We start from the raw sequence: 17,755 nt of genomic DNA on the forward strand, positions 1-17,755 counted from the left end.
CAATGGACGTGAGTCTGAGTGAACTCTGGGAGATGGTAATGAACAGGGAGGCCTGGCGTGCTTCAATTCATGGGGTCGCAAAGAGTCGGACACGACTAAGCGACTGAACTGAAACTGAACTGTATGCTAATACAGTCAGAATAAGGTTTCTTACCAACTTGCTGCTCAGATTATATTTTTTCCCTTTTGATCATCATTTAACATGACAGATTCTTACGAAATATGTTCTTCTCTTCCTAGAAAGATTACGTTCTCGTGGGTCAATAATAGTTAAGTTTCCTGGAGTGAAGATGAGTTTTCCACTCTTCCGTCTGAGCTCTCCTGAGGAATTGCTCAGATGACTGGCCAGGGTTAAAGCTGAGTCTACAACTACAGAATGTGTGTTTCCACTGGTATAAAACTGCCTGGTTGGCCAGAGACGTAAACGTACAAACTTGTTTCCTAACTGGTTGAGCTGAATGGCCCAGTGCTGTTTTATCATGCCTGTTTTCAGTTATAATTCTTTGCTTCCATGTCTACATGCCCATACTCTGACTTATTAAAATAACTCTTATCCATTTTCAGAATAAGTTCACATAGATTATCTCATTAAGAATTATGTTTCACACAGATAAATGCCACCTAAAGCCATGCCCCAGAAAGTCATTTCCCAGACAGCAAGAAGAATTTTGTCAAATGCCATATCCCTGTTTCACTTCTACTTGGTAAGAATCACCGTCTGTTCCACATTTCAGGGACTAGGAGAAAAGAGGAGGCATTGGTAGAAGATATTCTGGGAGGAGGTAATTCCCAAGGGGATAGCTAGCTCAGGTGGATCAGTGGCTAATAATAGAGATGATAAAGGAGGTATCCAGGGAATCTCACAATCTAAGAATGGGGTCATTTACCACTGTCCTGCCCTTTCCTGTTATAAGACTCTTGGCTCTCTCAATTAAGGTAGCAGGTATGTATCCCTAATGCCTCCCAACCCTCTTCTCACTGGTGAGTACACTGTTCCGCAGAAAGGCCTTTATAAGTAGCCAATTCACAACAGTTCATTCGCCTAATTCTAATATCCAACACCTGTCTGACATCATGCTAAACATTAATAATAAAGCTATGAAGCAGAGAGAAAGTCTTCTTCCCTTATGGAGCTTCTGCTCTGATACCTAATTTGATAATGCCATAATATTTGCAATAATACTGTTTCCTTTTCTAAAAATTATAAGAAAAATTTTACTGTATCATTGTTGATTGTATAGGTTTATGAGTTGTTCATTGAAAAAATATACCCCAAGCTCTGATCAACCAATTCACAAATTAATAGAATAATGTTTTACCAAAAAGTTCTCTGTTCAGTCCAGTTCAGTCACTCAATTATGCCCAGCCCTTTGCAACCTCATGGGCTGCAGCATACCAGGCTTCCCTATCCATCGCCAACTCCCAGAGCTTGCTGAAACTCATGTCCATCAAGTCAGTGATACCATCCAACTATCTCATCCTCTGTCATCCCCTTTTCCTCCCACCTTCAATCTTTCCCAGCATCAGGGTCTTTTCAAATGAGTCAGTTCTTCACATCCAGTGGCCAAAGTATTGGAGTTTCAGTTTCAGCATCAGTCCTTCCAATGAATATCTGAGACTGATTTCCTTTAGGATTGACTGGTTTGATCTCCTTGCAGTCCAAGGGACTCTCAAGAGTCTTCTCCAACACCACAGTTCAAAAGCATCAATTCTTCCAGAAAAACTGTAACTTTGACTAAATGGACCTTTGTTGGCAATGTAATGTCTGCTTTTTAATATGCTGTCTAGATTGGTCATAGCTTTTCTTCCAAGGAGCAAGCGTCTTTTAATTTTCATGGCTGCAGTTACCATCTGCAGTGATTTTGGAGCCCAAGAAAATAAAGTCTATCACTGTTTCCATTGTTTACCCATCTATTTGCATGAAGTGATGGGACCAGATACCATGATCTTAGTTTTTTGAATGTTGAGTTTTAAGCCAACTTTTCCACTCTGCTCTTTCACTTTCATCAAGAGGCTCTAAAGTTCTCTGTAGTTTTCGGTATTTTCATATGTACAAAGGATTTTAATGACTTAGACAAATGGCTATTTGAGAAAAAGGACTGGAATTCAACAGAGTTGACCCCTTTTTACACACAAAGCATTTCTTATAGAATCCAACCTGTTTGTAAATTAGCAATGTCCTGTTCAGTTAATAATTCAGAGGCTGAGAGAAGCAAGTTCTATCTCGGCATCTTACTTTTTTCTCTTCTCTGGTCTCTTTTCACTACTTATTTGCTAAGAATTAGTATAAAATATTTATAGAATGTTTGTGTGTGTGTATAAGACATTGTAACAGGCAAAAGTAAGCGGGAAATGTGAAACTGGTTAGGTTAGGTATGTGCTTTTTCGGTGCCTTTAAAAAAAGATTTTAGTAAGAAGGGAAATTTAAGTTATAAGTCCATGGAGTCCCAAAGAGCTGGCCGTGAGTGAGGGATTGGGCATGCACACAGATTGTTGATTACAATTACCATGCTGTACATTAGATTCCACATCATGACACTTCTCTGCTGACTCAGGCTCCCTCCTGATGCTTCTAGTGCCCTACAAGGCCCACGTGGTCTACACTTCCCCCACCGTCACCCCCACTTCTCTCCACTCTTATGCTCTGTCATGACCCCCTTCCTGATGCTGCCTCAGCCATTTTGACCTTGTTGATTCTCAAAAATGCCCAGCACTTAGCTGCTTTAGGGCCTTCCTGCTTGGAAGTCTTATATCTTCCTGAAGCACTTTCTCCCAGATATCGACGGGGCTCTCTTATCACATAATCATAGTGCTGTGGTGGTTTAGTCTTGTCCGATTCTTGCAACCCCATGGACTGCAGCCTGCCATGCTTCTCTGTCCATAGGATTCTCCAGGCAAGAATACTGGAGTGGGTTGCCATTTCCTTCTCCAAAGGATCTTCCTGACCCAGGGATTGAAACAGGATTGAACCTGGATCTCCTGCATTGCAGGCAGATTCTTACTGACTTAGCTATGAGGGAAGCCAAATACAAAAAAAAGGCAATAATAGTGCTGCCTCCCTGGAAAACCCTAGTTTAAATTGTACTGTCCCCCTTCTCCCTGTTCTGTTTCACTGCATCATTTGTCTCCTTAGTATTTTTACCATTAAGATATTTACTTATTTATTAGTTTACATTCTGTCTCTCCCAAGTAGAATGTTAACTTTGGCAAGACGAGGAATTTTGTCTTTTTTTTCCCCATTATTGTTTTCTTAATATTAAAATAGTTCCTGGCAAGTATTAGATACACAAAAAAGTACTTTTTTGAATGAATTAATAAAAAGAATAGGGAAGTGCAAATAGCATTCTAGTTAAGGAAGACAATGAGCAAAGGTGTGTATTGAGAACTAGAAGTATGATATATTGGTGGGAGGGGATTGGGGGCAGGAGGAGAAGGGGCCGACAGAGGATGAAATGGCTGGATGGCATCACTAACTCGATGGACGTGAGTCTGAGTGAACTCCGGGAGTTGGTGATGGACAGGGAGGCCTGGTGGCTGCGATTCATGGGGTCGCAAAGAGTCGGACACGACTGAGCGCCTGAACTGAATTGAACTGAGAAGAGGTGGACCTAATTATAACTGATAGATGATTTCTTATTTGTGGAGAGTTGAAAATAAAGTTGGATCAATAAGGTGGGTCCCAAGACATAAGGCAAGCAGATGTTAACAACCAAGCAAAGGAGTTTGGGTTTGATGTCAACATAAACAGTGGTATCTCAGGTTCCTAAGGAGAATGATCTAATCAGTGGTGTTTTAGGAAATATCAGTTGAAAATTGGCATGAAGGTAAATTGAAAGGGAGAGAGATTGGATGCAAGAAAACTAACTATTATTATTAGTTACAAAGCCACCAATTATCGCAGTACTCTGAGCAAGAGGCCTGCGAAGAGGGCAGTTGTGACAGGAAAGGAAGTGATCAAATCTGTGGAAAACCTACAAAAGAAAAGTCAGAAGAACTTGGTAATTGTGTTAAAAAATGAAGAATAAAGGAAAGTGGAGAGTTGCGGTAACACTGAAGTTCAAGGTTGAGATAAGTGAGGATATGAGAACAGGAACCAGCGAGACAATTCTAGGGTCTACAAGGAATGCTAAAGTAAACATCCTCTGTGTTCCATCAACTCTCTTCATTCCCTAAGGAATGAATAATGCTGAGGACCTAATGTCTTTCACTTCTATCTAGTTTTTAAAATTAGCACCACAGAGGGTAAGCTCAAATGGTCACTTGTATGAATTTCTGCTGTGTCCATAAATAACAGTTACCTAGTTTGGTGGGCCAGAAATGAGAACTCACTGCTATATAAAATTGAAATGTTTTATGTAATTCTTGCTAATAAAATTTAAGACTATTTGTCATTCAATTGTCTCCCATCTCCTGTATCTTCATTTGTAATTTTAAAATTCTTACTACTTTATTGTAGTATAAATAGTCATGAAATATTTCTGAATCTCCACATACTCTATTTAAATTATTTCATATTTTTTCCATACAGAATTAATACCTCAAACTTATAATTTCAGGACATCCCAGACAGAATGAAAGTGTTGATTTCACCATTTAAATTTTATTCTGTTTCAGATTTGGAGTGAAGAAAAAGCCTATTTACATTAATGTCATAAGGGATCCTATTGAGAGGCTAGTTTCTTACTATTACTTTCTGAGATTTGGAGATGATTATAGACCAGGATTAAGAAGACGAAAACAAGGAGACAAAAAGGTAGTATTTTAGCCTCAGAATTTTTATAAAGATAATTGTTTATGAATTGCATGCAATGAACAGTGAATGCTTTTGAAATTTATTAGTAATTGTAAATATATTACTTGCTTATTGTGGAACATTTCAAAAGAACCAAAAAAAGTATGAAGAAGCAAAAATAAAACTATTTTGGAGTGTATATTTTGTCCTTTTAGAAAGTATTTTACCTTTGTTTCAGGGCTGAATATTTGTTTTATTATAGTCCTATTAACAGTTTTCTGTGAGCTTACTATAGCTATTCATGAATATGACATATTTGATACATACTTTGATTCTCTAAATCTTGATGTTAGAAGTTGACACTGATTTGTGTTCATCTGTTTGGGGACCCTGTTTTGCTAAAACAGCTATTTTTTTCAGGCAAGATGAAAACTATAGCTCAACAGAGTTCTTACTTATCAGGTTCAGATTTGAGTTGTCTTCTATTGAAGTGAATCCTCCAGAGCAGCCCCAGACTTGCTTTCCTAAGAAACCAAACTCTGTCACTTTTTTGGTGGAACACCTTTGTTGGGACCACCCTGCTCACAGGGTCGCCCAACACATGGGAGATGCAGTCTGACAGAGGCTGCAACCACCCTCTCCTGCCTCATTTTCTCCCCTGAAGTGCCCAGTGCCTCAGCGTGACATGTCACATTCCTCCAATATGTATTAATCCTTTTATACTTTTTGCACACGTTTCATTCCCTGTGTTTAGAATGTCTCTCCTTCAGTCTGGAAAACTCTTTGTCCACCTTTAAGATTCAGCTCAAGTGTAACCTCTTTCATAAAGTCTTTTCTAACAGATAGCCACGTCCTTTTCAAAGCTCCCAGAGCACTCCATTGGAGAAGGCAGTGGCACTCCACTCCAGTACTCTTGCCTGGAAAATCCCGTGGACAGAGGAGCCTGGTAGGCTGCAGTCCATGGGGTCGCTAAGAGTCAGACACGACTGAGCGACTTCACTTTCACTTTTCACTTTCATGCATTGGAGAAGGAAATGGCAACCCACTCCAGGGTTCTTGCCTGGAGAATCCCAGGGATGGCGGAGCCTGGTGGGCTGCCATCTATGGGGTCACACAGAGTCAGACACGACTGAAGCGACTTAGCAGCAGCAGCAGAGCACTCCATTCATGTCGCTATTTTTTACATATTTATTTTGTGGTACTTGAATTATTCGTTTACATATATGTCTTCTCCAGAATGCTGTGAACTTCCAGAAGCAGAGACTATACTTCATTCACCTTTGTTGACACCACATCTACTATGGTGCTTAGGTCGTCTCTAAACACTTAGCAAGTGGCTCAGTGAGGGAATTCTGCACCTTTTAAACCTAGTGTTGCATAGCAGTGATGCGTGATACTTGATGTATTATAGTAATTAACATCCAACAATTAATGTTTTCCTAAGTTAGCAGTGCCCTCTGTTGCATAAGAAGGCAGTGGAATTTTTTTGTTTTATATTTACCTTTTCTTTTTTTAGAATTTGCTATTTCTTTCCTTGGTCTCAAAGCTTTAGGCAGAAGGTACTTATCCAAACAGTACCCTTTTTTTCCAGTGGACACTGAAAAAAAAAAAATCTCTTACTATTATTTAATCTTCTAGAAAATATATATACTTATGTTACTAGGGAAAGCCTGCACAATTTTGTAAACTCTAGTAATATAACTCTTTTGTGACCTAGTACTTCAAAATTTATCAGTAGTTATTTCTAAATTCACTTCAATGCCAACTGCTTCATTTCTTTTTTTAATTTTAGCCCCATCATTTATACTAGCTCTTACTCAGTAATTGTCAGTATCCATCTCCCTCCTTCAACTAAAGGAGTGTTAATGTTGGTAAGGAAAAGATTCACGGTCACATAGGTTCCTACATCCACCATTTGTCATGTCAGCTCTGGATACCATGGTTTTGTGGTTGCTATCCTATTTCATTTGGGGAATTAGGTAATAATACTACTTAATACAGCCAACAATAATAGCTCACATCTATTGAGTGCTTATTGTATATCAAGCTCTTTTTTAAGCCACATACCATGTATCATTTCAGGCGGTCCATACAATACTTTTATGTGGTAGTTGCTGTTGCTTCTCCATACATTTTAAATATTAGAGCAGTAGGGCCTACAGATGCAGCTAGGCTTTTATCTAAGCAGAAGTCAAGGGGGAGCTCACTCTCAACTTCCAATTTTCTGTAGAAAATGTGAAGCAAGATATTTGTAGAAAAGGGTTTGAATGTAAATGCCATCACTACCAAGCATCAAATTTTGTTTAATTATTGACCTTCAATTATAGGAATTAAATATTTAAGCTAACAATCTAAATAATCTAGTTGTTTAAGTGAAGAAGGTGATTATAACTTTGTTTCTCTAGTATGCTGAACTGAGTTTTGTGGGAGAGGAAGAGATCTGGACTAGAGTGTTTTTATTTCGTTTGTTTGTTTTTATTTTGTATTTTAAGACCTTGAAGTTTTATCGGAGTAAAACATTTATATATAGAAAATTTCATTTCTGAAATGTGGCCCAAATGTTTAGGAGGAGGCTAATAGATGTTAGCAAACCAATGGGAAGATTCTGGTGGCCAGCATTTGAGTGACTGTCAACTTCTGTAATGTGATGTGAGTAGAGAAGCCCAAGGGCTAGCGTCACTGTTGGAGTCGGTGGCGCAGTTCATCTTGATTAAGACCTCGGCGGATTCACTCACGTTTTACATAGTAAAGATGGTTTTGAGTTGTGTTAACTTGATTTCTCTCACTTGGTTTACTTTTTTCATCACATATCTATAAAGAAATAGCACAGGGACTTCCCTTGCAATCCAGTGGTTAAGGCTCTGCTTCCAATGCAGGGAATGTGGATTTGACACCTGGTTATAAATGATAAAAGAAATAGGACTTGTGTTGTACACTAAGATCTGGCACACTCATGTATGTTCACCAATTTCTGATTGTTTATAGTTACTTTTTTCATATATCTTCCTTGTTATTGGCCTTCTTTGTGTTGTTTCTTTTAAGTTGGTAAGAATGAAACACCTCTGCCAAATGATAAGAAGGAACTATAAAGGAGGCAAAACCCAAACTATTTTTCCACTTTTATATTGTCTAATAAAATGTGTGGTAGGTGAATTAGGGTAAATGCTAAGCTTTTAAAACAAAGAAATTCAGATGTTTAGATAGATTTTTTTTCTGTCATACATAAAGCCTAAAGGTGAGGGGCCCAGGATCTTAGAGCAGCTTAGCTCTGCACTGTCATTCAAGGAGTAAGGTTCCTGCCATATTGTTACTCTACTGCCCTTCAGGGGTTTGCCCTTATGTGCTTGGTTAAATTGGGGGTCACCACAGCATCTGCCTTCTAGCTTGTGGGAAGGAGGAAAGTAGAGGCCCACCAGTTTCCTTTTAACTAAGTGACCCAGAACTTGCTCACATTACTTGTGCCCCCAGCTGACTGGGAAAACTTAGTCCTATGGCCACACCTAACTGTAGGAGAAGCTAAACATTGTGACTGAAAGAAGGGAAGAATGGATTTTGGTGGTAAATCTGTCTCCCAGAGTTGGCTAGCAGATTTTAAAATGAAGTGAAGTGAAGTGAAGTCGCTCAGTCATGTCCAACTCTTTGCAACCCCATGGACTGTAGCCTACCAGGCTCCTCCGTCCATGGGATTTTCCAGGCAAGAGTACTGGAGTGGGTTGCCATTGCCTTCTCCAGGAGATCTTCCTGATCCAGGGATTGAACCTGGGTCTCCTGCATTGTAGGCAGACGCTTTACCGGCTGAGCCACAAGGGAAACTTTTTAGCAGATTTTAAGCTACTGGCCAAAAGTAAACTTGAAGATTATCAGCACATTTGCTTTGTCTGAAAAACAAATACTTTCAGCAGTTTAGAACACAGGAAGTAGGAGTTGGCTAACTTGAGAACTTGGATTAAAATAGCAGTCCCACACGCTTACTCATTAATCAGTTTTGATTCCAACAGTGGATATTTAAATTCCCAAATTTTGTCTATATAGTGACTCTCTGGAAACTTGTAATACTGCAACCTCTTTTAATACCCTGATTTATTACATTTAAATAAAATCTTTCTAATGTCTTTGAATTTTACACACACAAAATGGTGGTACAGTTTGTGAGTTCACCCACAATCACCTTAGTAATTCATTTCTTTTTTTATCTGAGACTATTCAGACAGAGGTATAATGAAGCAGAGCACCTCTTCTGAGTTTCAGAGGCACCATACTATGATTTGGGATTCATTTAAAATTGAATAGGCATGGAATCAGAAACCTTCTGATATATCACCACTTGGTTTATTGGAACCTGGAACATGGTAGAGATAGATACATAGGTTTTGTTTTTATGAGCTACAAGTTGGCATAAAGGATAATAAAACCACTTTTTAGAAAGTGACTTAGACCAGCAAATTTAAATAGACCATCTGGTAAATTTCAGAAATAATATAATGGCCATGGAAATGGGGTTGATTGAGTCTTAAGTATAAAACTGAGATGTTTTCATTTAAAAGAATAGAGTGATGGGTGTGTGTGTGTGTGTGTGTGTGTGTGTGTGTATGGGGGAAGGGAAATCCTAAGATAATTTTGGAGAACTTTAAGGAACCGCCAAAATGCTTCATGAAAAAATGTTACCACCCCTGTCTTCATCTCAACCAGAATTGTGCCTTTAAACCTCATGCAAAATCTCCGAAGTGCAGTCTTCCCCAGCCATTTACAAATATTGATTGTGCAAACAACTAGTGTAACAATATATTGTATACTGTGGAGGACACAAATCCATAGTGCATGATCCCTCCAGGAAGTTTTTCTGTAGTTTGGAAGAGTGAACATAATATTTTTTTTTCAAAGTACATGAAACAAGTTCTTTAGATAAAGATGTCTATATAGATATACATACCTGATCCTAATAGTTGATCCTGTTACAAGGCAGTATATAATTAATTTACATGAGTTTAAAAGAATGAGTGACCTGAGGCCAGAGTAGTCATTGGAAAGATAGCGTCTTGTATATTAGATTAGTAGAGGAAAGCACTTTCAGAGGAAGAAAATGTATTTAGCAAACATATATAGATCTGCAGGAACATATGACTTGCTTGAGAAATTGTAGAACAGGTTAATCTGGTAAAGAAGTTATACATAGAGATAAGACTAGCACATTGAAGTCAGAGTATGAAGCACTCTTTAAAGCCAGGATAAGGAGTTTGTGTCTTCTTTCTTTGAATATATTAGAAGCTGTTGACGTTTTCTGAGTAGAAGATGTAAAAGTGACTACTTAGACTATCTGGTGGTCTAAGAGCAGATTGAAGGAAGAGAGGAAACAGAACCTGATTAGAAAGTGATTGTAAGGATGGAGAAATGGCATTGTGAGATCCTGATGAAAGTATGATTGGGGGGAAAAAAAGATGGAAAGATTACCTCAAGGAAGTTAAGTGAAGTAGAGGAAAAATTAAGAAATGTTCTGAGATCTTGAGTCTGAATTACAAGGGGCAATGTTGTCGTATTGCCAGAAATACAAAATATGAGGTAATACTGGAAACTCAATGAAAAGGCACACTAGGTATCAGAAAGTACATAACAAGTGATTCATCTAGGGGTACAGATTTGGAAAGCTTCTGCCTGGAAATCATAAAGTATTCCAAGGAAGTGTGAATAAGCTAAGGAAGGGTGTGGGTAAGAAAAGACATCTGAATTTCCATACTTGGTAAAGGACCAAAACATGCCTTAAAAGAAGATAATGATAGTTCTTTCAGAAAGGTACAGAGAAGCAACAAAAAACCCAAAAGGGCAGTGTTCAAAGAAATAGACAAATGCTATGGAGGTCAAGGAGAATAAGAACCAATAAAGCATTGTATTTGACTGTTAGGGAGGACAGGTGGGGAGAGAGACAGACAGACATGGATACATCCCATTTATTGAATGGTTATAATGAGCCAGCCAGTCTTTGTGGTAGATTGTTTTACATCCATCATTTTATTTCTTCTTCAAAATAAGACTATGTCCTTGGTTTTTAGATGAGGAGACGAACACAAAACTTAAGTTTTCTGGCTCAAAATTCAAGCCCAAGTCATAAAACTTTTTCCTATATCATGGTAAAGGCCATCTGTAAAAGAAATGAGCAAGTCAATTGCGGACTGTAGTTTGCTGTTGCCTCTTAAATGTTGCCAGAATAAAGATAATTATCCCACTATTTCTCTATTCATAGTCAGATCTAAGGATTTGGCGTCCTATTCTCAATAGAGTTTTGGTTGAAAGGGACCTTTGAGTTTATCTAACTTTATATGAAATGTATTAGAAAGTGAGGTTTAGAGGCCGTAATGACTTACTCAAGATAAGGTCAAAGCTGGTTCTAGAAACTCAGAAGTCTGGACTCTGGACGCATTCTCTTTCTACTCTTTCATACTCTCTTCTCAGAAGTAACAGGTGGTATTTATAGACGACTACTGCAACAGCCTGAGCTCCTAAGTTTGGCATCGTAATATCATTTCAGATAGATAAAGCCTACTATAAAAATGCCTGTGACAGATAGTAGTAAGTTCTCAAGAAAGTGAAGCTGATTTAATTTTAGACCCATAACCCGTGAGTCTCTTTCCCTTTTCATTAGTTTGTATGTGTGCTCAGTCATGTCCAGCTCTTTGCAACCACCTGGACTGTAGCCCACCAAGCTCCTCTTGTCCAGGCAAGAATACTAGAGTGGGTTGCCATTTCTTACCCCAAGGGATCTTCCTGACCCAGAGATCAAACCCACATCTTTTGCGTTTTGGGAAGCCCTTTAATTAATTGAGTCAGATGCATTTGGAGAGGGGGCCATATCAGTCGTAAGTATCTGGGGTCACTTTTGCTTGTACAATGATGTTTTTGTTCGTTTTAATGAGGAAAGAGGGAAAGACTTAAGTGTAGTTCTACTTTATATTATTTTCAAATAATTATTTCCTGAAGAGTATCTTGAGGCTTATTTAATTTTCTTTGGTAAGGGGATAGAAAATATAAATACACAGATTCAACATAAACCAGTACTTAATTTCAAGGACAAGTTGTTATCTGAGGATGTTCCATTCTTATGGTAAAAGAATTCTTAGAAACATTGGTGTGAAACAAAAATATGAGAAAAGCCATATTTAACTTTGCTCAGTGTCTCAAGTATGTTTTGTAACCTATCACTTTAAGTCACTATCTCATCCAGCTCTGCTGCCATTGATTTAATAACTTACCACATTAAGATAATTGATAGGTGAAGCTCGGGTTTATGGCTCACATGTTCTGCTCTGTATTTTTTCCAGACCTTTGATGAATGTGTAGCCGAGGGAGGCTCAGACTGTGCTCCAGAGAAGCTCTGGCTTCAAATCCCCTTCTTCTGTGGCCACAGCTCGGAATGCTGGTAGGGAGATAAAGTTAGCCTTAATCGATAACCTACTTATTTTTCTCCATAATCTGTATTTCACAAAGGTGCGTGCATTAGTCAAGGGCTCAGTGTAAGGAAGTTCATGAAAGACCAGACCAAAAATAACATGTAATTAAGTAATAACCTAGTTTTTTAGTTACCTTAAAAAGATTCTTCATGTATAAGATGCTTGCCATGATTTCTCAGATGCTGGTTTTTAAAGATTTTTGGTATTATGTATATTGCTATATTCTAGCAGTGTTCTTAATTAGAAGTCAGAAGTCCTTTCATAAACGTCGTTTTCTCCTAAGCTTGTTGTTTTAGCCACCCATTTTAGATCAAGAAGAGGCTTAGTGGGTAAATTATTTACCTGATTTTACTGTTAAACTGATTTGACTTTGTGAGAAGCCAAGGTAAAAGAAAAATGTTTTATCTTTAATAGAGTTTATTTCTTCAGGATGTGCTGAGTTTTCAGTTTATAAAAATAATGGTATGTATTTATTTGTTCTAGTCCATCATTTTAATAGGAAAAGTAGAAAAACAAGAAACACATGCAGTTAGTGTCTTCCTTAAAACCATGAGAGACTCAAGGAATGCCTTCTGTTCTTTCCATCATCGTTTGAAATGTAGCGTTCGGTCACTGTGAACCTTAAGGTCTTACTCAATATCAACACATAATAGAGTTGACCCTTTGAACAACACAAGTTTGAACTTTGAGGGCCCACTTAAGCACAGATTTTTTTTTTTTTTAATATGTGTTACAGTAGTGCATGATCTGTAGTCCTGCACTACTGAATCCTTACATATAAAGCTGAGGATATGGAGGGCTGACTGTAAGTTATACACAGACTTTCAACTGGGGAGTGGGAGATTGGGTCTGATTGGCACCCATAAACCCTCTTGTTCAAAGGTCAACCATAATAATATAAGAAGACTTGGATGCTTCGAAAGAATGTCTTCTCAATTTTTAATCATTTCCTTACAACAGGAATCAGTAAATTACAACCAGGACACCAAATTTGGCCCAGTACCTGTTTTTATAAATAGTTATTTTGAAAGACAACCATATCTATTTGTTTATTGTCTGTGGCTGTTTTCACACTGCAGAAGCAGAATTAGGTAATTGTGACCAAGACCATATGGCCTGTGCAGCCATCTTGGGCTTTACTCTCTGGCTCTTCATAGGAAAAGCTTGCCACCCCCACCTTAGAACAATAATATATTTTTCTGTTGGGTGTTACTGAGATTTTAATTGAACTTCTTTAGGGACCTTAGAAATCAGCTTGTTTACTTCTCCAACCAGCCACAGTCCCTTAGCCATGCAGTGTGGAATCTTAGTTTCACAACCAGGGATTAAACCTTTGCCCTGAGCAGAGAAGGAACAGAGTCCTAGCTGGACCTCAAGGGAATTCACAAGTGTTAGTATATTTTTGTTGGTTTTTTTTCCTGGCTGTATCCTGTGGCTTGGAGAATCTTAGTTTCCCAACCAGGGATCAAATCTGTGCCCCCTGCAGTGGAAATGTGGAGTCTTATCCCCTGGATCACCAGAGAAGTCCCCACCCCAGCTTTTTAATGGCTGAGAAAACAAGTTTAGAAGGGTGAAAGACACTTGCTCAATATCATACTACTTAAAGGCAGAGCTTGGAATCAGGATTAGGAAATGTCAATGCTGAAAAGAATCCAAAGGCATAGTTTATTTAGGGCCAAATTGCTATTAACAGTCAGTAGCTGACAATGTAAAAATTAAAAGATCCGTAGCAGAGCCATTTCTTAAGAAAACATAAATTCGTAAATTAAATGAAGATAACCACTACACAAAATTGCTTAGACCTTCCTAGAGAGCTCTTAAAATGAGTGAAGTTTAGAGTACAGTTGACCCTTGAGCAAGGCAGGGGTTAATTCCAGTATAACTTACAGTTGGCCTTTTGTATTCATGATTCCTTGGATCTGCAAATTCAACCAACCATGGTTCATGTGGTATTACAATATCTACTATTGAAAGATATTTGCATATAAGTGAACCTGTGCAGGTCAAACCCGTGTTGTCCAAGTGTCAACTGTAAACAAAGATTAGATGCACTCATACCTAAATCAGATGGGAGGACACATAAATATACATATTTTTTAACTGTTCATATTGTGTCGCCTAGTAAAATTTGAATTAGCCCTGCATGGTTCAGCAGAAATTGGAGACAGAGGCAAAGGAAATTAAGAACAGGTGTACCTCCCGAAGGACATTAATAAAAGGGCATTAAGGCTTTGAATGAACACATGTTTATCTGTTTTTGCCATAATATACAGTGTCAAAGTCATCAAAAATACTTAGCAGATTTTACAACCGGGTTTTTTATTCTTTTTCTTTGGTTTTAGGAATGTGGGAAGCAGGTGGGCCATGGATCAAGCCAAGTATAACCTGATTAATGAATACTTTCTGGTGGGAGTTACTGAAGAGCTTGAAGATTTTATCATGTTACTGGAGGCAGCTCTACCCCGGTTCTTCAGGGGTGCTGCAGAACTCTATCGTACAGGTATATAAAGGATGGGTTTGGTTTTTGTTTTTTTTTAAGCTGACTTTAACTTTGCCACTTGCAAAATATGTATTATTTGAAATCTGTTGAGTAAAACTCCAGAAAGGCAGGTATATTGTCCATTTCTCCTCACCATTTTCAATACAGAACAATACATGGCACACAGATGGTGTTCACTAAATATCTTTTGAAGGAATAAATGTGCGTGAGATGATAATTAAACGGCATTGTGGGTATAGTGGAAAGATACAGACTATAGTGCCAGCCTTAGAAATTGTGTGATACTCAGTAATGATGGCCGTGCATTCCACCCTTTAGACGTGTCTGGTGCCATTTAGGTAGGGGCAGGATCGGAAGACTGAATCATGTTGGTAATGAACCTGTGCTCTTGTCTGTTATAATGCTCCTAAAAGTATCTTTCAGTAGCCTTGATGGTATTAAAAATCTGAAGGTGACTGTGCTAGTCCAGTCTAATCCTGATTTTTTTTCCCATATTCTTTGGTAATATACAGAGGGACTCTTTTTTTTTTTCTAGAGTATGCATATGCCCAGCTTTTAATACGTAGATATACAGAATAGAGGTTATGAGAAATCAGTCCAAAGTTTGAAAATAGATATTTTATGTCTTTAAAAACAAACTAGTCAGTACACCAAGCATTTGAGAGTATAAAATGTACAGTGACCATCTATACTTTACCAAGTGGCAATTCTTTCTTTTATTATTTGACATCTCATTAAATCTCTAACGAGGATAAAGATTTGTCTTATGAAGGAACAAATCACTGATTAGGACACTGTTTTTGCCTGAATGATTTTAAGAGGAAGCACTTATGTTACCTGCCTTCCATATGTCATCTCTTAAAATAAACAGGCATTAATTTTTATGTGTGTTCTCAGAATTTATTTATCTTTTCTCTTTTGCCTTTGTAAGTAGGAAAGAAATCTCATCTTAGGAAAACCACAGAGAAGAAACTCCCTACTAAACAAACCATTGCAAAACTACAGCAGTCTGACATTTGGAAAATGGAGAATGAGTTCTATGAGTTTGCACTAGAGCAGTTCCAGTTCATCAGAGCCCATGCTGTCCGAGAAAAAGATGGAGACCTCTACATCCTTGCACAGAACTTTTTCTATGAAAAGATTTACCCTAAATCGAACTGAGTATAAGGCGTGACAGTTAGATTCTTGAACTACAACTCCAACCTTGTCTTTACCTTAGTTCTCAGCTCCACAACTTGGATTGTTGATGGGTATATAAGACACTTTGTGTTAGGATACAGACAGTGACGTCAAGGAAGTAGATTCTGGCTGATACGTCAGTGGTCCAGGAAGTTTAAGTTTCAGCCTATTTTTTTCTGGTTAAATTTTGGTGGGAGTTATAACCTCCTGCCCGGACAAAACCTACACATCACCTAAAACAAATACCTAGCAGGTTTAATTGAAGGCTAGATGCAGCTACAGAAAAGTTCTGATACTCTGTTTTTGATAAAGCATCTTTTTCAACTAACCATCAATGAAGATGAACCCATCTGCTTCTTCGCCTGGAGGTTTGGGCTGTACTCCTCTACTGGCTAGTGTTATTAACTGTTTGGCAGTGTGTGCTTTGGTTTCAAATGTTTGATCATGGTTGCTAAAAAATGTTTTTGCTGTAGTTGGAATTGCCCATATTTATGTGGGTCATTTTAATTTTCTTTTAAAAGATGATTATTGGTGTTAAAAACTAATTTAAATCATTATTAATACTGTAAAAAGAAAGCAGTATTTCTTATTCCTGTCTCCCCAGTATCTAAGATTGGGGAAATACTTCAGAGAATGTTGACATTGCCTAAAGTTCTTTTTTTTTTTTCCACAAAAATAGTTTCCTTTAAGAAAGATTTTTTCATCATGTTTAATGGGAAAAAAATAATATGTAATATAAACAGTCCTGTAGGGAAATTTTGACTGTTTATCTTTTAGATCATATATTTTTTCCTCAAAATCTGTACATATTCTTGTGATGTTTTCAAAAGTAGGTCCTGATACAGATTGTCTCATCTGTGGGTCCTAGAGGAGACACTCTATGGGATCCAGGTTCAAATTCAGCAGCAGCTTCTTCTGGTTCTTCAGTTATATTCTGATCTCTGCCTGCCTTTCATTAGTTCTGTCTAGTTTAATTGCCAGTGACTTTCTAACCTTTAGTTCTCCCAGGTAGAGTTGCTTATGTTTTCCCAATTCTGCTTTTAATTAGAAACTTCTTAAAAGGTTTCCATCTTGGAGAGTTCAGATTCCAAGTCTTTAATTCTGAGTTCCATCTGACTTCTTTGGTTCAGTCACTCAGTCGTGTCCAACTCTTTGCGACCCCATGGACTGCAGCACGCCAGGCCTCCCTGTCCATCACCAACTCCCGGAGACTGCTCAAACTCATGACCATCGAGTCAGTGATGCTATCCAACCATCTCATCCTCTGTCGTCCCCTTCTCCTCCCGCCTTCAATCTTTTCCACCATCAGGGTCTTTTCCAATGAATCAGTCGGTCAGAGTATTGGAACTTCAGCATCAGTCCTTCCAGTTAATATTCAGGACTGATTTCCTTTAGGATTGACTAATTCCTTTAGGATTCCTTTAGGATTGTTGAATTCCTTTAGTATTTCCTTTAGGATCTGACTTCTTATTCAAGCATTATTCTAATTTCATGATTGCTCTAAGTTTTCTTGAGATGCTGCTTGTATCTACAAAAATAGGTTGACTTCTTTTAGATTGCTGCTAAGTCACTTCAGTCGTGTCTGACTCTGTGCAACCCCATAGACAGCAGCCCACCAGGCTTCCCCGTCCCTGGGGTTCTCTAGGCAAGAACACCGGAGTGGGTTGCCATTTCCTTCTCCAATGCATCAAAGTGAAAGTGAAGTCGCTCAGTCATGCCTGACTCTTAGCGACCCCATGGACTGCAGCCCACCAGGCTCCTTTGTCCATGGATTTTCCAGGCAAGAGTACTGGCCTATCTTGCTCTTTCTTCAGTCTACTGTTTATACTGCTCTGCTTGACTGTGTTCTGTCATATTCATTTCTATATGACTTTGGAGGTTCACTACTTCTTGCTCCGACTTCTT

The 17,755-nt window shown here is 38.3% G+C and overlaps 1 protein-coding gene and 1 long non-coding RNA gene across 3 annotated transcripts in view; one reads left to right on the top strand and one right to left on the bottom strand.

The window, feature by feature from the left end:
- HS2ST1 (heparan sulfate 2-O-sulfotransferase 1) overlaps nt 1-17,387 on the top strand; it is a 184,770-nt gene extending 167,383 nt beyond the window's left edge. Inside the window, exons 4-7 of one of the 2 annotated variants that reach the window (XM_069596752.1) lie at nt 4,615-4,753; nt 12,043-12,140; nt 14,514-14,671; nt 15,606-17,387. In XM_069596752.1, the coding sequence (XP_069452853.1) occupies nt 4,615-4,753; nt 12,043-12,140; nt 14,514-14,671; nt 15,606-15,832 (622 nt within the window). In that variant the 3' untranslated portion in view covers nt 15,833-17,387. Of the gene's footprint in view, nt 1-4,614; nt 4,754-12,042; nt 12,141-14,513; nt 14,672-15,602 lie in introns of both variants that reach the window. The other variant, XM_069596743.1, reaches the window with a different exon arrangement.
- Nucleotides 9,750-12,451, bottom strand: LOC138443802 (uncharacterized). Its single transcript, XR_011258308.1, has 3 exons — nt 12,305-12,451; nt 11,974-12,137; nt 9,750-10,865 (listed from the first exon to the last, which is right to left on the bottom strand). It is a non-coding gene; the product is annotated as an uncharacterized lncRNA (long non-coding RNA).
- Nucleotides 17,388-17,755: the final 368 nt, after the last annotated feature.

The sequence above is a fragment of the Ovis canadensis genome, chromosome 1, assembly GCF_042477335.2.
Source record: "Ovis canadensis isolate MfBH-ARS-UI-01 breed Bighorn chromosome 1, ARS-UI_OviCan_v2, whole genome shotgun sequence".
NCBI lineage: Eukaryota > Metazoa > Chordata > Mammalia > Artiodactyla > Bovidae > Ovis > Ovis canadensis.